This window comes from Bos grunniens, chromosome 10 (assembly GCF_055505025.1).
Source record: "Bos grunniens cultivar Pamir isolate PY7600 chromosome 10, Bosgru_T2T1.0, whole genome shotgun sequence".
NCBI lineage: Eukaryota > Metazoa > Chordata > Mammalia > Artiodactyla > Bovidae > Bos > Bos grunniens.
The window spans coordinates 38,168,045-38,194,765 of record NC_141174.1 but is presented as its reverse complement, the minus strand read 5'-3'; the positions used below and the strand labels follow the sequence as shown (position 1 = coordinate 38,194,765).

Sequence of the window (26,721 nt, the reverse complement as noted above, 5' to 3'; positions counted from 1 at the left end):
AAGATATTTATTTATATCTTTGCTTTGTTAGTCAATTTTAAGCAAATATCTATTTATTAGGTTGCACTGAGCCTTAGTTGCAGAATCTTCAGTCTTCATTGTGGCATGTAGGATCTTTCAGCTGCAGCATATGGAATCTTTAATTGTTCCATGTGGAATCTGGGATCTAGTCCTGACCAGGGATGGAACCCAGACCCCCTGCTTTGGGAGCACAGAGTCTTAGCCCCTGGACCACCTGGGAAGTCCATTAGTCATATTTGAAGCCGCATATTTTTATGATGTGCGTGATATTTTCTCTATTATACCTCATGAAACCATATACAATATCAGACATTTCAATTATCTCCTACAGTCCTGCCCCTCAAAGAGTGGTGGGAGGACCAGCTGCATTTGTATCACTTGGAAGCCTGTTAGAATTCCACCGAAATTCCATCCCAGCTAGACCTACAGAAACTTCAGTTTAACAAATTCCCCAGGAGATTTGTGTTCATTTTATAGTTTGAGAAGCACCGTCCTGTAACACCAACTAGAATATGCACAAAGCAGAAACTCAGCAAATATTTTGAGACGTGGGGCCCTGGGAATCCTAGGAGATTCTCAGTTTTGCCATCACATCTTACTGTACTCCAGTTTTGAGCTTCCTTCCCTTTGGGACCTCAGGTGGCTCTTTGCTCCCTCACAAAGCAGATATGAGCCTAAGAGAGAGGGAGACATTGAGGTGGTGTCAGAGGGATGGATGCTGATGAAGTGAAGCTGCTGTCTTTCCAACAGTCAAAACCAAGTGTTGGAGTCGGGCCTCAGGGCTACAATATTTCTGGGGAGAAATTGGCTTTATTTCTAAGACAAAAATGCCTATCGCTTGAGCATCTGAGCCTCTGGGGATTAAGGGGTTTGTGATAGACAACACTGTAACTGTTTCTAGACTTGGTTTATTGACTTGCCTGTTTCTATTCTGTCACTAATCTGACGGACAAGGAAACCCGGGACATGAAAGAATTTCTGCGTGTTTGCGCTCTCTGGCATCAGGGCCGGGTCGACCTGCTCAGAATGGGTGAGCTCAGGGGTGGGAGGCGTTTGTGCAAGGGCTGTTTGCCTGTGAGGAGGGCGTGTGTGGAAGCCACTCGGGAGAAGTGGGTGCCTCTAGGGAGCTGATTGTCTGTGATGTGAGATGTCCGCCTGGAGTGGGTTAGAGTATGTGCAGTGAGAGCGGTTGGATGGGAGGAGGTAGGTGGGGCTCCCATAGCAGCACGCCGAAACCCGGTCCTACCGAGCAGCCCCCATCTCGGCCTCCCCTCTGCCTGCCCCCAACCCCAGCTTTTCCTCCTAGGATAATATTTCCCAGTTAGGAGTGGCCTTGGGGAGGGGCAGAAGGAGCCGGAGAGCCAGGAATCCAGGAGTCTAAGGACTCCCCTCTCGGGGTCGCGCTAGGTGGGAGGTGGCGGCAGGGAACAGACGTGGGCAGGTGAGCCCCTGCAGGGAGAGGCGTGGCGACACGTGGAGGATTTATCCTCAGTCCATCCTCAGGAGTCGGATGCCCTGCCCTGGGGTCGCCACTTCGCGTCTTCGGCGAGCACACAGGCTGGAAGCCGGTTCCCCTCCTCTCCGTGGGGCGGGGAGTGGGGGGAGGTAGACCCCTTTAGGTAGCGGAACCCCGCCTCTCCCTTGTTACCGACGAGCCCCGCCCCCTCTCGCCGCCCGGCGGAGCTCCGCCCCCTCCCCGCCCCCCGCCCGGCCACCACTCTCCCATAGCTCAGTCTGGCCGGCCCTATGTTACTGAGCGGAGCTCCTCCGGCCGGCTCCGGCCCGGGCCCGCGGGCGCAGGGGAGCGCGGGGGGCGGCCCGGCAGGATCACGCCGCGGCGCCGGGGGTGCAGGAGCGGGCCCAGGAGGGGGCGGCAGCGGCGGAGTGGCCAAGTGGCTCCGGGAGCATCTGGGCTTCCGCGGGGGGGGCGGCGGCGGAGGTGGGGGCAAGCCGGCGCCCCCCGAGCCGGACTACCGCCCCCCTGCACCTTCCCCGGCCGCGCCCCCCGCACCTCCCCCGGACATTTTGGCTGCCTACCGGCTGCAGAGGGAGCGTGACTTCGAAGACCCCTACTCCGGGGGGCCGTCCGGCACCGCTACCCTAGCCACCCCTGCCGCCCCCGGCCCCACTCCGCCCCCGCGCCACGGCTCGCCCCCCCACCGCCTTATTCGGGTCGAGACCCCTGGCCCCCCAGCTCCTCCGCCTGAGGAACGAATCTCTGGACACCCCGCCAGCAGCGACAGGGTGAGTGCCACGCCGGGCAGGGGGCGGCCAGAAGGAGAGGTGGTCGGAGGTCTGAGGCTTACGAGAGGGACAAAGGTGGCCTGACCGGGGCCGGGCCCCTTGGTGTCACGGTTCCTGGCGGACACGATCTTAGTCTCTGACCCCGGGGCTCGAAGGCTTCATCCACCTTTGTTCAGATTCTCGACCTACTAATTTGGGACGTGCGCCCCAAACTCTGCCTCTTTCCCTTATTATCGCCCCGGAACTAGTGACCCTCCCCCTCCCAGGTTCTGCTCTCCTCATCGCAGCCCCCGGAGCCTAATCAGGGAGCCTTTTTCTAACGGGATTTGAGCCCCGCTTTTCCCCAGTTTATGGCCTTTCAACTCTCCGGGAGCAGCAGCTCACTGCCCTTTGATCTCTGACCCCTCCCCCCCAGGGCAGAGTGAGCACAAAGCTCCTTCCCACCTCCTGTTAGCATCTTTGCAGGTGCTCAAGCGCCAGAAAGGAGGGGAAGACTGGTTTTCTCCCGGACACGGCAAAAGCTGGCTTTTGCCTTAACCCATGGTGCTGGAGATGGGTGGACTGTTGAGCAGGGTAGACTTGTTCTTAGCAAGCCAGAACCAGCAGTATGCATCTCTTCACCAAGGATGCCGGCCACTGAGGTACAGGCAGGGCCACTCCTGCTCTCCTTCCCTATCTCCTCAGGTATGGGGACAGTCGGGCTTTCCTGGTGGCTCAGTGGTAAAGAATCCATCTGCTAATGCAGGAGACTCAGGTTTGATCCCTGGGTCAGGAACATCCCCTGGAGAAGGAAATGGCAACGCACTCCAGTATTCTTGCCTAGGAAATCCCATGGACAGAGGAGCCTGGCAGGCTGCAGTCCATGGGGTCATAATCAGACACGACTTAGCAACTAAACAACAACGTGGGGACAGTCAGTGCTCAGAACCTGTTGCCCAGAAGGGACTAAGCAACTGAGCCCACTCCTTCTCTCTTCTTGGCCTCCTCCTCCTGGTGTCCATTCTAAGGATGGTTAGAGCTTTTCATGGATCTTCAGGCTTAGGGTTCTCACCATTCTCGAGAACATCCATTGTGGCTCAAAGCCCCAGGTAGAGGAACCACCCCCTGCCCAACCCCAGTGTGGCCTGAGAGCTGAAAGCCATCCTCAGGCCCCTGTGGCCCTAAATTCTAGGAAGGTGACTCTGTGGGTGGCCCTGGCTCTGTTGTCCCTCTTCACTGACCTCTGGGAGCTTGCTCCGGGGCTTACTCCCCTCTCCTGAGCAGAGAACACTGTTTTCTTTGATTGGAAAGCAAAGTTGCTGTCTGAATCCATTGGCTCCAGTATTGAGGTTTTCAGCTGAACGTGTGATGCTGTTCTGCCCAATTTCCTGGGTAAGAGAGATGTGTCGGGGTCAGAGAAAAGCCTCAGGAATGTGAGTTATTTTTCCCTGAGTTCCTACCATGGGGCACGGCTGCCCATCCTGCCCATTCTGCAGACCCTTCGCCTGCAGAAGGCGGCTGGCCTGTCCCCACGTGTCCTTAGGCTCCTCTTCTTCCTAATTTTCCCTGTTGATGATGGTGGTGGTGGCAGTGGCTTTGTTCTTACTATTGACCAGTTAGTCTCCTCCTCCCTGACCATTGCCTATGGGCATGTGGGCCTGGAATGTCCCTGGCCCTCCTCCTCTCTGCATCCTCTTGGAAAGGCATAACAGGCTGCCCACCAAGCCATGGACTCCTCCGGGACAAGGACCATGTCTTCATATTATGTCTCACAAGCACCTAAAACAGAATTTGGCATGAAGAGGGGTGGTGCATAAATAAGTCCTGAGTTGTGACTGTCCATTGCCATAGTGACCTGAGGGTGAGCATTTCCCCTAACTAAAGCTGCCCATGTCCATATTCTCACAGAGACCCCAAGGAAGGGGCTGTGCCCACACAACCATGTGGAAACCCACAGCCTTTTCTCACCGAGGGCATCCATCCTTCTCCTAGTCGGCTCTGTGATCTGTGGGCTGCTCAGACCTTGTGGGCTAAGCAGTGTCTGACTCCTTTGTCAGCTGTGGGGACAGAAATGAAATGGAGCGCTCAGTGGTTTAGTGGGTGTGTGAGAAAGATCCAGGAAGCTATCTGAGCTGGCCCCAGGGCAGGGATGCTGACCTGGGGCTGCCCCCACCCCCTGCCCCACCATTCCGAGAGAGCAGCTCCACCCCCTCAGAACAGTTTGGATCTTCTTAGGAAGAGCCCAGACTGCACACCTGAGCCCCTTACCCTAAACCCAGGTGTCGGCCCATGCCTGCAGAGCCTGCACAGAGTTGTGGCTTCTAGATAGTGAGCCAGCCTGGCCCCCTGAGCCCCTGCTCAGCCAGTATTTCTGTTCTTTGTGGCTGCTTTCTCCTTAGTCTCCGTTTCCCCCGCTCTTAGCCCTGCAGGTCCCCTTGGCTTGTTGCTTTTGGGTTACTTCCTGAGGCGCGACGGAGCTGGGCCCCAGGTTTTACTTTGGGCTGGCTCATTTCTCTCCTGCAGCCCAGCAGCTGGTACTGGGTGGGTCAGAACCCTCTGAGAGGCTGGATCATGAGATTTGATGCAATGGGTGGAAATGCTTCTGTGATGAGCCAGAGAGATTGAAGGGGAATGAGCCCAGTGGATGTGGGTCAGGAGAGAATAGGCCTTCAGACAGGACCCTGAGAGGCCTGGGGGCTCAAGACCATTAGCCTTCTCCCCATGCAGGGCTCTGGCTGCTGGCCCACCCTGAGACCCATGGCTGCAGTTGGCAGGGGTGCACGGGTGGCCATCTGGGCAGGCCTGGCAGGGCAGGTGTGGGAGCAGCGGGAGCCGCGCCCTGCACCAGGCAGGCGGGGCCTTGCCATCTGGCTGCAGGAAGGCTCCCTCTTGGTGCTGGGCCCTGTCTGGCCATCAGGCTGTGCTCTGGCAGAGGGGCTAGAGAGCTGTGCCTTCCCTTGCTTTGCTCCCTTTTCTCAGACCTTCAACAGGAAAAACCTGATCTAATTAGCAAAAGGGGCTGGGGTTGGGAGAGGGGCCCTGACTGGATGAAGCTTTGAGTTCTCTCTGACCATCTGCACAATGTGTCCTTTGCCTCCATCATGCCAAGATACGTGTGAGAGAGACGGACAGAGATAGAGAATGAGTGAGAGTGAGAGCAAAGAGAGAGAAGTGGTGTGAGCAATAAGACAGGCACCTTGTATGAACTGAAACTAAGGTTCTTGTCCCTAGCTCACAGATGGGCCTCTAAGGTTCACGAACCTCCAGAAATAGTGCGCAGATATTTGGGTGAGTGAGCATTTTTCTGCGAAAAGGCTCACAGCTCTTGGATTCTTATTGGTGTTCACAGGGCCCAAAATATTAAGAACTTTGAAAAACAGATGCTATACCTCAGATGATTTTCATGTGGACTTGGATCCTCCAGTCCCAATTTGGAAATGAGTGAACAGATAGGCAGGAGGAAGGAAGTGAAGGATACATTCCGGGTGCCAGAAGATGAACAAGCTATGCCTGCCCTGGGGTTAGAGGGGCAGGTAGGGGCCCTCCCTTAGCCAGTGTTTATGGAGTGTTTGAGTATCATTAAATGACACGGGCCCAGGCACCGCCTGGGAGGCTGAGGTCTTGCCTTTTTGGGGTTTGTCTGCTTTAATTTTCCTTCTTATGACTTGCACAGAATCTGGAGGTCTGATCTGTTTATCTTACACCTGTCCTCATGTCCCCAGTGACGGAGGAAAAGAGAAGGGTCTGGGTCAAGGGACCTCTGTGGACTGGTTAGACCTCTGAACCCTTTGTGGCCCGGGCTGGTCATCTGTGCTGCTGTTGGTTCCCCTGCCGTTGGTGCGTCGAGGAGGGCCAAGGCCCGCGGTGACTGTGGGATGGTGTGGCAGGCCTGTCCACTCTCTTCACTACCGCCTTCTCACGCTGTGACACTCCCTCCTCTGGAAGACACCTGTGGCTTGTTGGCCAGTGACTCAGTGACATTGCAGCCCTGGTGCTTTACCTTTGGGAGCCAGGAACAGGCAGGAGCCTGTGACCAGAATGGGAGCAGCTGGCTAGGGTCGGGGCTTGGAGGGGTACCTGGAGCCAACACCAGCTACCCTGGAGAACCAGTGTGGTATGATAGGAGAGCGGAGAAGGGGCCCAGACCCTGCATACAGTGAGCCTGTCATGCTTCCAGAGCCTGGGGCCCAGTGGTGTGTAGCTTCATAGCACCTCGAGGTGCTTCTTCTCTCTTTCAGAGCTTGTTTTGTGTGTGTGTCACTGAGCTCCTGAAGGATCCTGAAATTTGTTCTTTTCATATCTAACAATGTAATCATGGATGTTTACTGAGCCTCTACCTCGTATCTAGCATTGTTTGAAGCAGCTCGCGTATATTAGACAGTTGATCCTCACAACAACCCTATAAGGACAAGTCTGGTCTGTTATTATTCCAGCATTACAAATAGGGAGACCAGGAATGTTGAGTCACGCTTACTTGGTTTCACAGCTAGTTAGGAAAGCTGAAGTTCCCACTGGGGCAGCCTGATTCCAGACTGACTGCCAGCATCGTGGGACCTTTGCACCTGCCTCGAGGACCCCTGCAGAGAGAGGATGTGTCACTAAGCAGTTGCTAATGAACAAGGGGAAGGAGACTCTTAAAGAAGGAATGAGGATTGCATTCTATGCTGAGTTCACAATTTCCTGAATGCTGAAGGCCAGCACTTGCCCCTGAATCCCAAAGTGGCCCTCAGACAGACCTTTCAAGAGTCTTACAAAGGTTGGTAACAAGGGTTAGTTAGTACACGTCTGTGATGTTTGAATGTTTTACAGGCATGGCATTGCTTTGTGGTTAGAAAAGGATAATAACAAATTTGCTTCATGTGAGGGCATTTCCCTGGCAGATAATATTAGGAAGGGCATTCCGGTAAGTGGGAACAGAAAGTGCAAAAAGTTTGATCTTGAGGAAGGTAAATATCAGTAGTACACCATTTCCAAAACTGACAGACTTTCAGTGGTAAAAGGACTTCATGGTTAAAATAGTTTGGAGAAATGCTGAGTTAGACAAAATTAGTTTATTCTTTTGACTGTAGGACTTCTCATAGCCTTTAACATGCTATGGTGTATTTTACATCTACAAGTAGAGGAGGGAAGATGCTACATTTCCCAATTCTTCTGGAAAATCTATGGCAAGGCACTAAGACCTGGGTCTCTGACTTTCTTGTCTCCACTGCTGCAAACTGTGCACCCTGGACAAGCCTGGACTGTGGGGCCCCAATGCCTGTACACAAGAGATTATCATCAGTGCTAAGACTGATGGAGCACTGACTACATGCCAGCCTCTGAGCCAAAGACTTTTGTATTCATTGTCCTCTACCCAATCCTGTGAGACAGATACTAATACCAACCCCATTCCACAGATGAAAAGACCAGAAGCTTCCAGACATTAAATGTAAATGAAAGAAATAGAGGAAAGGGACAGTGGTAGACTTTGGAGACCTTACAGAGCCCAAATCCTGTGACATATGTCCCTCTTGCTCCCCTGGCCTTAAGAACCCCATGGATTGGCTCAGGAACTCCTAGCAGGGTCCAGCTGCAGAGTGGGAGGGTGGAACCACATGGTGGGCCTGCCAGCTCCCTCAGGAGAGGCCTGGGCAGGAAGGAAAGGCAGAGCCAGACAGCTACTTTGGGAGGGACACTGCCCAACTGAACAGGTGCAAGAGCAGGGTCTTGGAGCCACCCTGCCAGATGGCAGGAGGGGAAGGAGACCTGGTTGGCAGGGGGCCCTCTGGGGAGCAGCTACTCACCTATTAGTTTGGAAATATTTCAGCATTTCAGGAGCGTTCCAACTACCAGAGGGTTTGCCTAAATATCAGCCCCGTGTTTTAGGTGCCTTCCCTGTCCGTTCCTTCCTTCTGCCCTTGAGCCAAAAGCTTTGATCCCCATCAAATACCCATTCTCCTGACTGGCTGCTCCCACAGCCCCTACTGGTCAGTCAGTTAGGATGAATGGGGGACTGAGACTTGGTGTCTCTCCAGAAGATGGAGTCTGGGGAGCAAGAGGCCTTTTGAGCATCCAGAATGCATACTGAGCAGCTACTGTGTACCAGGCTGATACCATATACTACAATGAGCACATCAGAGTCGAGTAGAGGACCCATAAAGTAAGTCGTGGTGGAGGAAAGGTATCAGAAGCCGGCAGAGGCAGCTTTCCCACACCTGAATGGTTTGCCTTCTCACGTGACCTGGAAGCCACTGCGAAAGCAGGTCTGGTCTCTGATGGGGGTCCCCCATGTCCAGGCAGGTGCTTGTCCTGCCAACCTCCCAGCAGGCGTCTCTGCTGCTGTTCCTGATCCCTGTCCTGTGGGTGGCTTTTCTGGGCACCCCCGCCTAAGGTGAGGGCCGGGGCTTCCTGGAGCAGGTGTAGAGCCAGGAATGGAACAGAGGAGCCATTGAGCTGCCCACAAAGCTGCCACCTGGGTGCCCGTGGGCCCTGCGGGCTGGTGCTGTGGAGGCCCACGCCAGCCTGGGAGGGGTCACAGCACCTGGCCCAGGCTCTGGTGGGAAGGGCCGGCCTGCAACTCTGACTGAGCTTGGAAAGCCAGGGCATGGGGTGCTCCGTGGAGTTGGGGAGGAAGGGCCTGGGGCTTGGGCCAGGTGCTTCTGCTCCCAGAGCAGCTTCTGGGGACTCATACCTTCTGTCTGACTCCTCACCCAGATTCATGCTTCCTCTTCTGAATGAACAAGGAAAAGTGCTTCCTTTGTCCTTTCTTCCTTCCTGTTTTTATGTACTGATTCAACACAGAATTACTGAGCACTTTAGGCATTGGGAATTTAGCAGTAAACATGATTCCTGCCCTCAGGAAGTTCACAGTCAGCAAGAAGACAGATAAGAAGACAAGTATATACTACACAATGTGATGGTAGCCCAGCACAGAGCCCCTAACCAGACCTGGGGGGAGACTGACTGGAAGGCTTTCTAAAGAGAAATAAGCTGATCCAGGTAATTGGAAAGCCTTAGAGATAAAAAAGAGATTATAGAGCTTTCAGGTAATGAAGTGACCGGAAACTTCAGGGAGGGAGAGAGAACATTTTTCTAGTGCCTACTGTGGACCAGGTGCTTATTAGAGCTGGAGAGACAAAAATGACAAAGAGCTCAGGTTACAGGAAGAGCTGGTGGAGGTGATAGGATGATCTGAGATGTGGCCTTAGGGGCATGCAGAGATACAGTAGAGATAAAGGAGCTGGCGGTCTTGATTGGAACGAGGTGAAACAATTGGGAGCTGAAAAACTGAAGGATGAGAGTTCTGCTAGGAGCTGTTGGGATGCATGTCAAAGACCCCTGGAGGGGCCTGTAGAGTGCTGCTGCTGCTGCTGCTAAGTCACTTGGAACCTGCAAAAAGGGGTATCTGAGGTGGGAAGTTTTCTTTCTTCATTCCGCCTTGCTAGGGGTCTCAGATCCTATTACCCAGGCCAGGGTGGTCATCCCCACAGCCTCCCTGCCCAGCTGACTCCCAGAGTTCTGATCTGGACCAGAAAGAAAGTCTAGAAAAATGGGGGAGAGGCAGGAGCAGCCCTCCCCTAGGCCACAGGCCTCACAGCTACCTCTTGTCAATGCCCAGCATCCTGGTGTGCAGTGATCTCCCAGGGCTGTTGGCACGGGGCGGACTGGGCTCTGTGTCTGCCTCAGCGGGTCCCCCCACCCACCCAGCCTGTGCCCAGCTTGGAGAAAGGCTCTTTTGTCCTCAATGAGCCCCGCCCCAGAACCTTAAACTCTTCCAAAGGGTGCGTGGTTTGCCGTTCACTCTGCCTTCACTGGAAGCAGGAACAGAGGGGTGGCCATGAGCCACTTGTGTGAGAGAAGGGGCAGCCTGAGTATGGAGGGCCAAGGCCAGGGCTGTCCTGTCCCTTCCCTCCAAGAGCCCAGAGGGGTTCCGCAGAGCCCAAATCCTGGTTTTCTCAGGGCTGTCCTAAGGTGGTCTCTCTCCCAGGATAGCCAAGATGCCGTGGTAGCAGGTTGGCAGCATGATTTTGCACAAAGGGCACAGGTTCCAATCCTGGTTCCTCTGCTTACCTGGAACAGACTTGGGTATGTTGTTCCCTACCTGTCCTGAGCCTCTATTTCCTAAAAATGGGGATAATAATTCCCATATGGCATTTTGAAGGGCTGTGAGGATAAACCAGTGAACTGTGACATAAAGTCAGTGCTCAGCCCTTCCTTCCTCCATGGTCAGCAAATATTTTCAGCATCTGGGAGTGCAATGGTAGACATGAACCAAGCTAATCGCCTCATTGCCTGCTGTTCCCTGCTTATTCTTAGGACACTCCCAACACCTTTATAAGCAGGTTTCTGAATTAATTCCTTCTGTTAGGCCAGCTTGCCTAGTGGATGGCCCAGAGGCACACAATTAAGAGAAAAGGAAGATGGCCCATTCTGTGGGCAGCCTGGTGGGGGACCCCACAAAGGAAGAGCCAGAGCTTGTCCCCATCCAAGCTCCTGGGCAGCCAGGACTCTTGTTCCCATGGACAGAGCAACCGGGGAGAAGCAGAGCTGTCTCTCAGATGGCTGAAGCCTGCTCCCCTCACTCTCTTCCCACAGTTAGCAATTCTAGAAGACTATGCGGACCCTTTTGATGTTCAGGAGACTGGCGAAGGCCCAATAGGTGCTGCAGGAGCCCCAGAGAAGGTTCCTGAAAATGACGGCTACATGGAACCCTATGAGGCACAAAAGATGATGGCTGGTAAGTGATGGAGTCGGGGGTGGGAGCAGGGTGGGGGACACTCCCTGAGGCCTGAGTATTTGAAGAACAGGCTCTGGGACCCACAAGTCTAAGGACTGATTCCTTGGTCCCGAGAAAATAGGGAGAAAGCCTTTGCTGGGTCCTTGGGGAGGGTGGTGGCCATTGCCTTCAAGATAGTCATTTTGGAGGAGCTGGGACTTATGGAGCCTAAGACCTAAGGTACTGGAGAAGGCCATACAACCAAAGGTCAGACAGTAAAAACATTTGGGATAGTCAGGAAGGGCAGGCTAGTGGGCTGGGCTGGGGGTCACTGATCCCAAGCAGAGAATCACTAGCTATAGGGAAGGTGATGGGGTCGAAACGATGGGATGTTGAAGTAAACACCTTTGTGGCGACTGGAAACACATAACTAGACATGCAGATGCAGTGCACAGAAGTGGGTATGTAGTTCAGGGAGTGAGGGCAGGGAGAAATGAATAAGACCTGGCCCTGGGGAACAGAGGTCAAGAAAGCATACAGGAAAAGGGACCAACAGGGGAGGATGTGGTGAATCAGTGTAAGCCAAGGCCCCACGGAAGGATGAAAGGAAGGTTTGTTCAGGGGCAAATAATCTTAGCGCTAGGCATAAGGCTAAGCCTAGCTAAGAGCTAAGAGGGGCAGTAAAGGATCGCAAAGGCTCGAATGAGGCATTTGGACTTGCTCCAAAGTGGGGAGGGGAGCCATTCTGTATTCTTAGACAAGAAAGAAACAGGATGAGTATGGCATTTTAAGAGGATTGCTGAGGCTTTGGTGTGCAGAGCAGGCTAGAAGAACTGGGCAGCAGGAAGATGAGTTATTAGGCTATTGTGGAAATTGTTGAGGCTTTAAGAGACCGATAATTAACACTTCTTTCTTCCCCTCTGGGCTTGGAAATAACTGAGAAATAGGATTAAGGAAACAGACAGATGGAGATAGCAATGTCAGCTTTATTACTGATAAAGTTGATTGGAGAACATTACTTAGCTATGTCACTACAATGGGCTTCTTAATACTTCACCACAGAATTAAACTTGCCCACTCAGGCTTGGGCAACACAGGGCAGCTGTAGGCCCCTGTACGGGGGCAGGAGGAGAAAGAACCAGAATGTTCTCTCTCTGCAAGTAGACAGATGTGGGAAAGAAAGGAAGCATCCACTGTCCGATCAGATAAGCTGCTCTCCCTCCCTGGGTGAGGTGGGTGAAGGGGCAGAGAGAAGCAGGGAGTGTTATTCCATGGAGACCATGAAACATGAGCCTGTAGAATGGAGGTTCACCCTAGCAGTAATCTAGACGAGGAGACCTGGCCCTGTGGAATGGAAGTCAAGATAAAGTGTCAGAGGGAAAGGGGTCGTAGAGAGTTGAGAGCGGGGAGTCAGCAGGTGGCACTGAACATGTGGGATTCAGAGAAAGAAGAGGGGCCAGGACCAAGGAGCCAGCAGTGTATTCGCCAGCAGTGGAGAAAATGAGAGGGTGGCTACTGTATTTAGATCAGAGGGGTGTGGATACCTGGGAGGTCTAGGAGTGCCCTGGAATTGTATGAGAAAATTTGCACATTTTTCTGGGGGAATAGCTCCATAATTTTTATCAAAATTTCATTGGGGTCAATGATCCCTAAAAGAGGATCACAGAAAAGACTAGAACTTTGGAAGAAAGCAGTGAGTTTGAAACACCAAAGGGAAATATCTTTATGGCAGTTGGAAACATACAGATGCAAAGGGTGCCATGAGACTGAAGAGTGAGGGCAGGGAGAAATGAATAAGGCTTGGCCGTATGAGAACAGAGACCAAGAGAGGGATCCAGGGAAAGAGACTGAACGGGGGTGATCAGAGAGGCAGACAGTCCATGAAATTGACTCATCCAAGGGGACAGTTTCAAGGAGGAGGAGGTCAGCAGTGCCTGAACAACAAAGAAGGATTTTCTGACTGTGAGATGACAAAACTTGGGGCTCAAAGAAATAAGTGGATCTGGGTAGCAAGGAGGAAATGGACTCTGCCTCAGTTTCTGAAATGAGTAAGCCTCAGCAACCCACCCCTTGCTGGCCATCACAAGATCTCTTTTCAGTCTTTCCCTTTGGTGCTTCTCTGCCCCTGCCTCCGTGGGGTCCCATGCTGTTGGAACCCCAGGGGTGTTTTGAGGGGCCTCTGGTCTCCCTGCAGAGTCAGCAGCCTCCCCTCTGAAGTCTTATAGCTGGAGGGTGCTGCCTGCCAGGGAAGCTAAGCCAGGCAGCCAGGACCACTCACACCTCCCCTCCTGCCTTGCCCTGGCAGAGATCCGGGGCTCCAAGGAGACAGCAGCTCAGCCCCTGCCTCTGTATGACACACCCTATGAGCCAGAGGAGGAGGGGGCCACCCCAGAGGGTGAGGGGGCCCCCTGGCCCCGGGAGTCCCGCCTGCCAGAGGATGATGAGAGGCCCCCCGAGGAGTATGACCAGCCCTGGGAGTGGAAGAAGGAGCGGATTTCCAAAGCCTTTGCAGGTGAGTCCTGGGTAGAGAGGGCAGTTCTGCTGGGGCCTCGGAGCAGCTTTCCAGGCTCAGGGGAATGGGAGGACTGGGCCCTGGGGACAGAGGTGATGAGTTGGGCACTGTGAACACGAACTGTGTGCAGCGTCAGGGGATGACTTCCTGCATCACCACCTCTCAGGCCCCCATCTTTTAGGAGGCAGGGTAGACTTAAAAGTAAAGAAATTCCAAACAAAATGCTCAAACGTGTGGCCTGTGTTAAAGACTTATATTTAACAAAACAAAGCACAGAGGGTGTGCATGGGTGATGCAAGAGCCTGGATCCTTGATTCAGTGAGAACATCAAGGACTTAGTGCCGTTAGACCTCATTCCTGCTCCTGTGTCCTCCTCAACCCTCCCTGGGCAAGGGGCTCATCCTGGAGCTGGACTTGGCTCTCCGCTCTGTCCCCCCAACCCTGGCAGTCAGACTGAGAAACCACAGCTTTCTCATTTGTTTCCTGTAAAGCATGCACCGTTGAGGATGGGCCATTTATCTCCAGGAGTCTCCTTGGAGAATCAATACTGTTTGGATTGCTTAATGGGAAAATCTATGCTCGTCATTAGGAAACCTCGTTAGCAGTCCTGCAGCCGCCAGTGGCATGGCTCTGCTAATTGTCAAGGCTCAGGATTGAGAGTGTGGGGGGTAAATTTCAATAAAATATCTGCCCCCGTGTCTGAGCTTTCCTGACACCCTGCGGCCAGACTGTCTGGGTCTTGCTACCCATGAGTTCCCAGGCTTCAGGTGAAAGGGAGAAGAGAGGCAAGGTGGGAGGTGCCAGGAGGCTGTGGGGGCGCCTGGGTATGGTGCTGGGTGGTGTGGACAGCCCTTTGTCCCACTTTTCCTCCCTGCCCAGTCCCTTTGGGCCCTGGAGGCTTGAGAGACATCAAAAGGGACCTGTGGGGCTGGCAGAGCAAGGCCCTGTGTTCTGCTGTTTGTCACTGGAGCCTCCCACTGGATCAGTCAGTGCGGCTCCACCCAGTCCCCTAAGAGTCCTCTTCCCCCAGAAGCCGCCCCTGCCTCTGCTCTTTTTCCTTTCCAGGCTGTCCTATATCCTGGCTCTGGTTTCGGTGTCTCAATCTCTGCCTCTCTCTGTCTCTGTCTCTGTCTGTCTCTCTTCTCCCGGCTGCTCCTGGCTCCAGTTGACATTAAGGTCATCAAAGACCTACCTTGGCCTCCGCCCGTGGGACAGCTGGACAGCAGCCCCTCCCTGCCCACCGGGGACAGGGACATCTCCGGTCCAGCCTCCCCCGTCCCCGAGCCCAGCCAGGAGGATGGCAGCGGTGGGTCCCGTGGGGGCTTCTGGAGAGGGCCATCCTGTAGGCCCCGTGGGATTGGGTGGGAGGAGCTGAGAGGTGGGGTGGAGTTCAGAGAGCCCAGGAGGAATGCCTCTGGCCCTGGAGGGAGAGGAAAGGGACAAAGGCCTCGGTCCTCCCTCCTCAAAGCACAAGGGAGGTGCCTCCTGAGAGAGGCCCCCTCCAGATACCTTTCCCACCAAGCCAGGTAAATCCACTCTTCTAAATTCACCTTTTGGGGCAGAGCTCTGCCTGACCGGATCCTTCAGCAGCACAAATAACCCTGAGGCTAGGTGATACTAGCACAGGAAGGACCTGACTCCTTAAAGGAGAGATCTGATTTTGCACCTGGTGACTGGAGGGCTTGAAAGTGGTACTCAGAAAAAGAGCCCAAATGGGGAGAGAGAAGACACTGAACCCTTCATCTATGTTCAGTTTTATGCACAATGGGCAGCCAGGGGTGGGCTTGCGGCTGTGCATACACACACAGGCATGAGCACTTGTTTGTATATTTGCGCCTGTGTGTGAGTGGGCATCATGTAAATACAGGCTGAGGGGGGGGGTCTCTGTCACCTGTGCATGCTGGCTTTACCCGTGTGGGCCACTGGCTTCAGCCCTCCCTGGGCAGGCTGCCCAGGGTCTTGGAAGGGCTCTGGGGTCTGGGAGGGCACCACTGCCTCTGCTGGGCTTCTGTCGGGGGCAGGGGGGTGGGGGTGGGGGAGCCTATGGGCAGCGACCTTGGGGGCGGGGGCAAGCTGGCGGCTTTGGGCTTTGGGCAGGGATGGCCTGTCAGGATGGCACCAAGGGAAATCAGATAATTGTTCTCGGATCGATAAGTCATTTCTACAGAATGGCTTGGCAGGGTGATTTGGAGAACGGTAATGAACTCTGAGGAGGAGAAAGAAACAATATTATCAGCGCTGAAACCACCCTGAGGGGGATGGGAGAGGGAAGGCAGTCATCTCCTCCAGAGGGAGAGGCTTAAGTGGTTTCTCATGTCATTTCTCTCCCCTCTCTTGCCACAGAATGGGGACCGAAAGGCCCTGTGTGCACAGGAGAGCTGAGCCCCGCCCCCACCAAGGAAAGGACCGATTCTGTCCCTAGAGCTAGTCAGGCTTATGAGCAGGCCCCACCCTTGCAGAACTTTCCTTTGTTCCCTTTCGGGTGGAAATGGGGATGGAGCCCTGGCTAGGCTATAGGGCTCTACCTCTAGGGTCCTCAGAGTCTGTGACTGGTATGTTCCCCACAGCCCAGTTTGAAGGATCTGAGAAGAGCTGCCTGTCACCTGGCCGGGAGGAGAAGGGGCGCCTCCCTCCCCGACTCTCTGCAGGGAACCCCAAGTCAGCCAAGCCCCTAAGCATGGAGCCCAGCAGCCCCCTGGGGGAGTGGACAGACCCAGCACTGCCTCTGGAAAACCAGGTGTGAGTGTCTGTGTCCAGTTGGGGACCCTCCCCTCCCTTCCCGGCACTGACTTGCCTGCTGGGAACACTCAGAATGGGTGGGCCTGGACAGCCAGGGACCCAGCAGAGATGCCCCCCTTTTTTCTCTTGTCCTCAGCTGGTATCACGGGGCCATCAGCCGAACAGATGCCGAGAACCTGCTCCGGCTGTGCAAAGAGGCCAGCTATCTGGTGCGCAACAGTGAGACCAGCAAGAACGACTTCTCCCTGTCCCTCAAGTGAGTGGGGCCTGCTGGCTGGGGGCTCTAGACAAGATGAGCCTGTCAGGATGAGTCCAAGGGGAATCAGTGTGAGGACTACCAGCAGGACAGGAGGAGTCTCCAGTTTCTCTCCCAGGCTGGAGAGAACGTCATCCCCTGTGAATACATGCTGACTCTGGGCCAAGCCCGGACACCTGAGGCTTGACTGAGGCTTGACTTGCTCTCGAGGAGCTTGGAGTCCTTTGGGGAAAACAGTTAAGGTATTGAATCCAGCTTAGAAGTGTTCTGTCCCTTTCTACCTCTGTGACCTGGAGCCCCTTAACCTCTGTGGGCCTCAGGGGCAATAACGTATCTGCCTTATAGGGAAGGATTAAATGAAATAAGCACTTAGCATAGTGCTGAATGCTTAATAAATTATCAGTGTCATCATTATTAATGAAAGTCCAAGATGTTCTAGAAGTACAGGGGAAGAGATAGGAACTTTGCCTGTGGAACTCAACATGGTGAGATGGAGGCTGGGTCCTGGGAAGAAAGTGGAGTGTTGGACGCAGAGCTGTTCTTGTTCACTCTGAGGAGGTGGGCAGAAGGTCTGGGGATGGCGGCTGACAACTGAGCTTTAAAGGGTCCTGAAAGAGGCAGAGGAGTCAGGGCACCTCCTCCTCCTCAGCCTTCCACTCTGGGCACAGATATTTTACATAGACCAGCATCTGCCTCCCAGGTTCTACTGGCAGGGTGGCTAGTCTCCTTGGCACCCAGGAGTTCTGTCTAATAGAACCCCACATGGCAGCCTGTCACAGCGCTGTCCATTCACATCTCCATCGTTACTGGGCCACCTATACCACTTCCTACCATATTTCCTAGGGGGCATTAGAGTACAGGTATACCGCACTTCAAACATCCAATATATGGAAATTTGGGAGTATTAAACACACACATTTGAGGATAATTATTCAACTTCACTAAAACATAATGGGAAAAAAATGCCAAACTAAAGTCAGATAACCTGAATTTCATTCTTAGATTTTAGTAAAACTACCTGTGTGGCCTTAGGCAAATCACTTAACCTCTCTGGACTTTTTGCATTTGCAAAATATGTCCAATGGCTATCTCTTAGGGTTCTTCCAGCTTTTATGCTCAGGGGGCCTGCAAGTTATGAAAACAAAGGAACATTCAGGAAAAATTTTATTTGTCAAAAATTTGATCTACATCACTTCGGAAATGTGTATTGCTTTAAAAATCATAGTCATGATTCCTAGAGCATCTACTAGGTGCCAAGCAACATATAACACCATCTCCAAACCAACTGCCACCTGTAAGATCAATCTCTTTTTATAGAAAAAGAAACCAGATTCAAAGAGGTACGTGATTTGCTCAAGGCCAACAGCAAATTAAGTGCCCAAAGCGGGCTCTGAACCCCACTCAGGCTGACTCCAGGAACCTCACTGTTCCATTACACAGTTCCACCCCCGTCAAGGCTGGTATGGTCCAGAGCAAGGAGAGACAACGGGGTCTGGCTCCCAAACAGAGCGGAGTCTGGGCCCTCCCTTATCCAGGGGAGTGAAGGAGAGGGGGCGGCCTGGACACTGCTCCAGCCCAGGCTCATCTGGGCCTGCCAGCATCTGTCTGCCAGAGTCTTGTTTGCATATAAATGGCTTCTCTGAAATACAATTATAGTTTCTCTTGTCTCTGTAATGGAAGGGCTTTCACTGGTAATTAAACAGCTTCCTCCAAAAGCCTGCCAGCCCTCACGCTGTGGGCCAGCAAGTCCCACCCTGGTTCCCAGAGGGTCAGGCAAAGGCTCTGCTGTGTCCTAATGGATGCTTGGGACTTTGTCCCAGGAGGTCAGTTAACCACACGGAGGCTGAGCTCTCAGCTGCCAACTCAGTTCTTTGACCACTTGTTGCTCTTTTTGGCCAGACCTGTCCCTCAAGGAGAAGATATAAGGACAGTTTTCAGGAGAGGTAATCCCCCCAAGTGCACTGTGGGGAGGGGGCTGTCCCCTAACGGTGAGAGCACAGGGCCCACGCTGCTGCCAACAGCCATGGGCTGGGCTTTGGGCACAGGAAGGACAGGGGAGGGTGACTACTCACTGCTTCCCCTCTCCATTGCCCCAGGGGCTGTAACTTTTCTTAGGCCCTTTGCTCTATTCTCTGGGGCCTGCATGCTCACTGTCAATTCAGCCTTATCTCAGACCTGCACATGAAAGATGGCCCCACACCCTGACACAAACCCAGGCTTGAGGGCACTCCACCCTAAGCGGGAAGGGAAGGATGGATTTAAGGGCCTGTCTTTTTCTTCCCATCCCTTTCCTCTTTAGTTTCCCCATTGTCCGTGCTTTCTCACTGTAGGCCTAGTGCAATGCGTCCAGGCAGAGCCTTCTTTGTACCTAGATGGGAAACAAGTGGTTTGCCAGCCTCAACTCAAGGGTGGGGCCTCACAAAGAGCAGCCCCCTTGCCAGCCCTGCCTCTCACCAGCTTCTGAGCCCTGCCCGTGTCCCCTCCAGGGGCTCAGACCAGCAGAAGCAAGTCCTCGGGCGTCAGGGTTCTTCAAGGATTGTTTCTCTGTTGCTTGTGTGTGCATTTTAGAGCTGGGGCCTGGCTGAGCAGGCTGGTGGTAGTTTGAACAGACGTTCTTGCTGGGAGCTGGCCAGAGCTCAGCAGCATGGTCTTCGTCTTGTGGGCAGGGCTGGGCACTAATGCTGATTTCCTGGATTGTGGTGGGGAGATGGGAGAGGCAGTGGAGCATGTCCTCTCTGAGGGAGGGAATGGAGAGGCAGCCTAGTGATGATGTCATCCCAGGCAGAAGAGCTGGATAGATGAGGGGGGGTTGGGAGATTGGCCCAAGGCCCAGTTAGCAGGAGGGTGAAGGGATGTCTTCAGGACCAGGCAGTTGGGTGTTCCCAGATTTGGAGGGATGTCCAAAGCAGCTCACCCCCTCCCCAAATCATTGCACGAGAGAATCCCAACCAAGATTCACTTGGTTGTCGCATCTGGCCACCCACTGTCCTGACAAGGGTGTCTGTTCATGAATCACCAGGATCTCCCCCTACACAGGTGTTCTCCCCCACAGCTCAAGGAGGGGGAGGATAAACTGGCCCTAGCTGGGGGTGGGGATGGGAGAGACTGGATCCCAGGGTTGGGGGGTGGTGCTGATAGCTTGTTTCCACCTGCACACACCCTGTACACTCACCACACACACATTCTTGGCACACCCAGTGCCCTCACCACAAAGCCAATGCCTGCTGCCGCCTACTCACAAAATCCCCTCCATCTCCTCGCTGCTTTCTGGACTGCCCTCCACCTCAGCGGCCTTGAAAGAACCACTGCCAGGGTTGGGGTTGGGGGAGCACGGGTGGGACGGGTGGGTACAGGGACTGGAGAGGGCCCTGGCTCAACAGGGTCTCTCCTCCTCTTCCCAGGAGCAGTCAGGGTTTCATGCACATGAAGCTGTCCCGGACCAAGGAACACAAGTACGTGCTGGGCCAGAACAGCCCGCCCTTCAGCAGCGTCCCTGAAATCGTGCACCACTACGCCAGCCGCAAGCTGCCCATCAAGGGCGCGGAGCACATGTCCCTTCTCTACCCCGTGGCCATCCGGACTCTGTAGGGGTGAGGCCCGGGCCTTGTGACAGATCTGGACCCAGCCCTGAGCGACCTCTCCAACCTTTCTTCCCCTCTTCCAGGAATCAGTGGAAGCTGTGATATTCCTTAATTTATTCTTAAGGGGAAGGGCTACAGGGACCTTGGAGTTAGAGGTGGTCGGGAGCTGAGGATTGAAGACTCCCTGGGGAGAAAGAATAGCCCCTGGAGGAAGGAGACGTCAGAATCACTGGTCTTCCGAGGGGTTTAAGATCGATAGCTCCAGCCCCTTTCTTCCCCTCGGGCAGAGGTGGCGATCCCTTTCCCCGCCATCCTGGGTGGAAAGGTGAATGCCGGATGGAGCTGGACGCGGGCCAACGGGGCACCCTGGCCATCTCTCCGCCTCCACTCCCAAACCACCAGCGGGGGTTCACCCAGAGTCTGCTGCAGGGCTTCGGGTAGACCGACCCCTGGGATGGAGACGGCATTGCGGGTGGGGAAAGAGGGGAAGGGCTCGGCCGCCGGGAACTTGTGCAGGCCCCGGGCCGCCCCGGCTCTGGGCCAGAGGCAATAAATAAACTCCGTCCTGCCAGGCACAGCCGCGTCCGCGCCTCCAGCGCCGCCGCCGCCCCCCCGGGCCGACAGGGGAGGGAGCGGAGCGAGCACAGATTCTGTTTATAATCAGCTCTGGAGCAGCAGGCACGGGGCGTCTGTGAAAAGCAGTTTCGAAGCATCAAGTTCCTTCCTTTGACGAGATGTCAAAGCATCCCCCGGGGCCCCCATCCCCGCCCCGGCGTGGGGGGCGGGGGTGGGCACCCGGATCCGGCTGGCCGCTCGGCGCCCCCTCCCCGCCGCCCGGACGAGCGCGGCTCCCTGAGAGCGCGTCTAATTTCCTGCCAACAGCCATTTGTCTGGGAGGAGGGGAGCCGCGGAGAGACAAAGAGGCAGCGCGCCAGGCGGGAGGGAGCAGGGCGGCCCTGCCACGCGGAAGCCGCGCGCCGGCGGAGGCGGGAAAGCTGGCGCGCCGACCGCGTTTCCTTTCCAGAGGAAGCGAGGGCCTGCCGCGCCTCACCCGGCCCGGGTCGCTGGGTCGGGTCCCGAGACCTGCAGGCGGCCGGTCCCGGGCGGGATCTCGCTCGCGGCTGCGGCGCCCAGCGGGGTCGTCCGCGTGCGCCGCCTGCTGGCCGCACCTCCAAGAGCCGGGCCAAACCTTCCACGTCCCTGGTGGCCCCGCAGCGGCAACCCGCCTCTGGATACCACTGGGCCGCCAGGCGGAGCTGCTGTCAAACCACTGCAGGCCCGCCCGCCCGCTCCCATGGGCCAGCTGGGCAGAAACTCCTGAGGACGGGCTGAACTAACACCCTGGGGACGGCTGCCCTGAGAAAGCAGCCTGAGAACCGCGCCCGCAACCCCCACCCGCCACCAACACCTGCAGCTCCTAAGCGCGGTGTGAAGCAGGGGAATTTGGATTTTCTAACCCAGTGGTTGAATTTATCAAAATCGAGGATCTGTGATCAGACAAATTCAAGAATTCTGTGGGGACACTGGAAAGGATGACTTGAAATTGAGTCCTGCTTCAGAAATTCGCTCAGAGGTTGCCCTATCCTGAAGTAGACTTGGAGGGCATTCAGTTATTTTGCAGATTAGAAAACAGGCCCAAAGACGTTAGGTGATGAGTGCATGTCTCCTCACTGCCATCTCACTCCATAGAAGACTCATGTGGGCACAGGTGCTCAACCCTTCCACTGCTCAGAGAAGAGCTGGGAGTAACTGACGTCTTGGAGCAAGTCAGGTGACCTCTGGCTCCCTGCAGATTCCTGCAGTGTCCTGCTACACTGCTTCCCACTTTGTGCCCAGCCCACCTTCTCTAGAAGCCCCCACGCCTCCCCCTGTCCCTCCTGAACAGGCTCAGAAGCCCCACACCACCTGCCCTGAGAGGCCTTCTGTCAGGAAAGGTGCCGCTGAGCAGGGAAAGAGGTCTCTAGCCGCGGCAGGTGGCCTTGGAGGGGTTCCCTTATTCAGTGGGTGCTGGCAAGCTCAGAGACAATGTCTGGGCCAGCCATGGTGAACTAGCCACATGAATGGCTCTTCTGCCAGTACCTAACCCATCCTGGAGCAGAATAAAGAAACTCTTAGGGCAGAAACGGAGAAGGCAATGGCACCCCACTCCAGTACTCTTGCCGGAGGAGCCTGGTAGGCTGCAGTCCATGGGGTTGCTAAGAGTCGGACATGACTGAGCGACTTCACTTTGACTTTTCACTTTCATGCATTGGAGAAGGAAATGGCAACCCACTCCAGTGTTCTTGCCTGGAGAATCCCAGGGATGGGGGAGCCTGGTGGGCTGCTGTCTTTGGGGTCGCACAGAGTCGGACGCGACTGAAGTGACTTAGCAGTAGCAGTAGGGCAGAAAAGTGGTTTATTTATAAAAGAGACTATTAGAGCAGGAAGAGGGGAGGAGAGCGGAGGAGCACCCAGACATGTTGGGCCAGGTTCTGACGACAGTACGTGTTTAAAAACTTGGGGAAAAGATCAATTGTACTGTTGGAATGGGGTCCTCAGGGGGGCATTCCTGTAAATTGCTCTCTGTGGCTCTACCCTCTCTAAGGCATTTTCCAGCCCTTTGACAGTGGAGAGCTCAGAGGAGTGGAGATTTGGGTGGGGGGTAGGGGTTTTAGGATGCCAGAATCTATATGTGCTCCCACTTCATTCCTAAACTCACAGCCCTCTACACACACACACAATTTGTCTGTTCAAGCCTTTTGATTTTTTTCCTTATTTTGGAAGAAGAGGTGTCACTTAGTCACAAAACAATAATAGATCTCCTAGCTCCCAACTTTTAGTCCCTACACAGTGCCTTGCATTTCTCCAGGCTGAGACATTCTGGGCCTGGGAGTCCATGAACCCACATGGGGTGACTGACCATGGCCACCTGGACCGAGGTTGGGAGGTAGAAATGGGGAGATGGCTGAGGAAGCCAGAAACAAGAAATCTGGAGGTGACGTGTCAGGCCGAACCTCTGCTCAGCTAGACAATGGGCAGAGCCCCTGGGCAGGAAGCCTAGAAGTTCTCATAATGGTGGGAGAAATGAGTCCTGTCCTGCCTGTTGATGAGCTGACAAGCCTTTTCTACATTCTTGGTCATGCCAGGGGGGCCGCAGCTGAACACCCCAATCTTCCGGACCTGTTGGAGAAAGAAGTGAAGGCCAGCTCAGTAGTCACTGTCCAACTCAGTGTCTAACTCCATGTTCATGTGAAAGACCAGCAGGAGTCCTTGGTGAGGACTCATTCCATGATCCTGTGAAGGTTTACTCCATACTGTGCATGGTGAGGGCTGGCTCAGGGTTTATAAATCTCACCGAGTTTTGGAAGACTTGTTCTCTGTGAGGCCAGCCTTGACTCTTTTCCAAGGCATTTGCTAGCCCAGTGTTTGTCTGGATAGTATTAATGGTAAGGGTAGCTCTGAGTTTATGGTGAGGACCAGCTCCACCACTGAGCCCTTCCTTCGAGACAAGGCATCATAGCTTCAGAAGTAGCAAGTCCCTGCTGCCTGCTTCCTCCCTTGGCCCTTGAGTGGCCTGCATCTCTCCCTTTCCATTCCATCACCCCACCAGACTCCTCAGGGATGGGTCCTCCTCCCTTTATGGGTTTTGGAGGTTTGGGAGCTTTGCTCAGGCCTCAAATGATGAAGGTGAAGAAAACCTGAATGTGGGGTGGGAACTGACCTGTGGATGGACCTTCTGCAGAGAGTTGAAGAATGCCTCGAAGGGGGGGCGGCCAAAGTGGGTGACAGAGCGCAAGCCTGTGAACAGACTCCGGTTCAGCACCTTCTGGAAGTGCCGCTCACAGATGTACTGGGGGAGGAAGCAGAGGAGGAAGGTCACAGCCAGCAGACTCGGTCAGCTTCTCGTCCAGAGGCTGGTCCGCCCACCCACCTTGGCCATCCTGGCTTGCCCTGCCCACCCACAGAGCCACTCCTTGGTTGGCCCTGACACACCAGCATGGTGGTCCTGAGGTCGAACTTCTCAGCCAGCTGGGTGATATAGATGTGTACAGACACGAGGTCCTGGCGGTCATTCTCCTCCACCTCCCGGATGATGTCAGCCAGCCACTCAAACTGCCGTTGGGTCCGAGTCACCCAAATGAAGTAGATCTGGGAACACAGGGCTGGAGCTTAGGACCCAGCTCGTCTCAGAGTCCCTACCTCCCAGGAATCGCCACTCCTGGTCTCAGAGCAGCTTGTGCCTCTCCCCCGGCAGCCAGAGGAGGTGAGTGTATGGGGCCATGCTCTGAGGTGGGAGACAGAGTTGCCCTAGGACACGGAGAAGTGAAAGTGAGCAATAGCCTGGGGCCGTTGAGAAAGGACCCCTGTCAAGTGAGCTGAAGGTCTGGTGGGGTGGGAGGCAGCCTGCCCTTCCACTCAGTCCAGTGGGCCCTGTTCAAGCTGCTAGGCTCCCAACCTACAGGCTGCCCGAGGGGAGAGGGACCCAATAAGGGGTGCGTCACAGAACGGCCTCTGGGAAGACTGACTTGGCTGCCTGGAGTGGATGGGCATGGGCTCAAAGAGAGACCAGGGAGGACTTCCCTGTGGTCCGGTGGCTAAGACTCCATGCTCCTAATACAGGGGGCCCAGTTTTGATCGCTGATCAGGAAACTGGCTCCCACATGCTGCAACTGAGTTCTCAAGCTGCAACTAAGACCTGGTATAGCCAAATAAATAAATGGGTCCCTGAGGGACCCATCTCCAGCTTCTGATAGGAAGAAATGGGGCTGTGTGAGTTAAGAAGCAGAGACAGCTGGCACAAACAGGGAAGCCAGGTAGCTGTCTGTCACCCTCCGAGTGCTGACAGCATACAGGCTGGGCCTCTGCCCGCTGCATTCTTGCACCCCTGACTCACCTGCCGGGCCCAGAGAGACAAGCAGGGGCCTGCCACCAGGGCTAGGCTCAGGTGAAGGGGCCTGCTGTGGAGGGGCCTGAGGGCCTGGGCTGTGTTCCTGGAGCCGACCAGGCCCACCAGCCCTGCCTTGCAGCCTCTCCTCCTCTTCCTCTTGAGAGCAGGGCCGGTTTCACCGGTGCCCCACCCCAAGTGTTCCCTTCCCTCTCCCCACCCAACAGTGCTTGAGGGGCGGGCCCCCTCTCCATCCCTGGCTGGAGGGACTCTCAGAAGCAGATTCTATGTGGGGCACCGCATAACTGAGGGCAGAGCCTGCAGGCATCAGCAAAACCACTCTGTCCTTTAGGGTCCAGGAATAGTCCGACTGTGCTGTATGCTGCAGTCCATGGGGTCGCAAAGAGTCGGACACGACTGAGCTACTGAACAACAACAATATCCTGACTCTCTTGGGTCAGGCCAGCTCAGCCTTGCCTAGAACAGGGAGGCCAAGAACAGAGGCAGGGGACAGGCACAGATGGACACAGTGACAGGGAGCAGGGGACCACAGCTGGTGGGAGGAGGGGCCACTCACCTTCTTACAGAACACTTGGCAGCTGACTGATGACTTGAAGACCAGGTCTTTGAGGATGGAGGCAAAGGGGGTGACCCCAATGCCCCCTCCCACCAGCACTGACACCTCAAACTTATGCCACTCCTGGTGGCCCTCTCCAAATGGCCCATCGAGGTACAGCTGCAGGAAAGGGTTAGAGTTAAAGGGTTAGAGTTGAGTTCGGCTACCACCACAGTTCTGAAGCCAGAAATGGGAGGCAGAGAAGTGCAGGTAGGTTTATGGAATGAGGGAGCAGTGGGAGCCTTGAAGCATCATCCGGAAGAATCAGTCTCTCAAGGAGGAACACAGTGGGGAGTCTGGTGCCGCAGAACCAACGCCTACTAAGGGGATGTGGGAGCATGTGGTACACCTCGCCTGGGTCTGGGCACCTTTGGATATTTGGCACAGCTGTCATCCGTCGGGGGTGAGTAGATCTCCCTGAGGCGGGTGGTCCAGGGCCCCGCTGCCCGGATGTGCAGGCTAAGCGTCTCCTCGTGGGGCGCTGACGTCAGCGTGAAGGGGTGGTACTCGGTGGTCCCCAGAGCCAGGCAGGCGATCCGCACCCACTGTCCTGACTTGTACTCAAAGCCTTGGGGCCGCTGAAACTCCAGGTGGGTCACTCCTGAGGGGAGGTGGGCAGTAGCCCGCTGTTCTGAATCCAGCAACAGTGGGGCCCCCCATGAGTTTCCCCACCTGCAACCTCAGCTCTGCTTTTAGAATATGACAAAGGAGGCCTCCCCTCATCAGAAGTTACAACACCCCCAGGCCATGTCTACCCTGAGCAGGGTTTGGGCAGCACTGGGGCTGGTGGGCAGCAGGACAAGGAGTGGCCTGGCCCAGGCCCCTCCTCTCTCTGGTGTGAGAGCAGCTTAGGTCCCCTGGCAAAGAGCCTCTTGTTCTCACTCCCCCATCCCTACCACCTCAAGGACCCTGCTAACTCCACTGGACCAGGCTTTTCCCTGCCCTGTCAGCATCCACAGAACCACCAGCCTGCTCCCCCGACAGCCTCTAGGCTGGTACCTGAAGGCAGCAGCTCCGCCTTCACCACGCTGATCTCCACCTTCTTCCGGCTCAGGCTCACCAGCTTGTCCCCCACATAGATAAGTGCTGGGACCAGGAAGAAGATGTGGAAACGGGGCAGCTGGATCAGGGCGAAGCTGCCGTGGATGATGAGCTGGAGAGAGCAAAGAGTACAGCTGAGGTTGAAGCCACACCCACAAAAGGGTCTGACCCCT

General features: G+C 55.0%; 2 protein-coding genes across 14 annotated transcripts in view; one reads left to right on the top strand and one right to left on the bottom strand.

The window, feature by feature from the left end:
* The first annotated feature begins 1,739 nt into the window (after positions 1–1,739).
* Positions 1,740–20,602, top strand: SHF (Src homology 2 domain containing F). Of its 9 annotated transcripts, XR_015134392.1 has the most exons (8): positions 1,740–2,265; positions 10,819–10,960; positions 13,245–13,451; positions 14,617–14,757; positions 16,019–16,188; positions 16,327–16,446; positions 18,346–18,389; positions 19,848–19,943. XR_015134392.1 is itself a non-coding variant. In XM_086320682.1 (7 exons), the coding sequence occupies exons 1-7, from the start codon at positions 1,768–1,770 to the stop codon at positions 20,032–20,034; spliced, it is 1,467 nt and encodes a 488-aa protein (XP_086176808.1). In that variant the 5' UTR covers positions 1,742–1,767; the 3' UTR covers positions 20,035–20,602. The 9 variants fall into 9 exon arrangements, 7 of the variants coding, with proteins under 7 accessions (XP_086176811.1, XP_086176812.1, XP_086176808.1 ...); XR_015134393.1 differs by lacking the exon at positions 14,617–14,757 and having other exon boundaries at positions 1,742–2,265; positions 19,848–20,602; XM_086320682.1 differs by lacking the exon at positions 18,346–18,389 and having other exon boundaries at positions 1,742–2,265; positions 16,019–16,190; positions 19,848–20,602.
* Positions 20,603–22,407: 1,805 nt separating this feature from the next.
* DUOX1 (dual oxidase 1) overlaps positions 22,408–26,721 on the bottom strand; it is a 33,139-nt gene continuing 28,825 nt past the window's right edge. For all 5 annotated transcript variants that reach the window (XM_086320677.1, XM_086320680.1, XM_086320678.1 and 2 more), the window contains 6 exons: positions 26,507–26,660; positions 25,876–26,108; positions 25,469–25,627; positions 24,000–24,155; positions 23,728–23,856; positions 22,408–23,186 (listed from right to left, as the gene is read on the bottom strand). In XM_086320677.1, the coding sequence (XP_086176803.1) occupies positions 23,064–23,186; positions 23,728–23,856; positions 24,000–24,155; positions 25,469–25,627; positions 25,876–26,108; positions 26,507–26,660 (954 nt within the window). In that variant the 3' untranslated portion in view covers positions 22,408–23,063. The remainder of the gene's footprint in view (positions 23,187–23,727; positions 23,857–23,999; positions 24,156–25,468; positions 25,628–25,875; positions 26,109–26,506; positions 26,661–26,721) is intronic.

Coding starts and splice junctions, on each gene's coding strand:
- SHF (XM_086320682.1), top strand. CDS start 1,768: ATGTTACTGAGCGGAGCTCCTCCGGCCGGCTCCGGCCCGGGCCCGCGG. Junction 14,758..16,018: donor CAGCCAGGAGGATGGCAGCG/GTGGGTCCCGTG, acceptor TGTTCCCCACAG/CCCAGTTTGAAGGATCTGAG. Junction 16,447..19,847: donor GACTTCTCCCTGTCCCTCAA/GTGAGTGGGGCC, acceptor TCCTCTTCCCAG/GAGCAGTCAGGGTTTCATGC.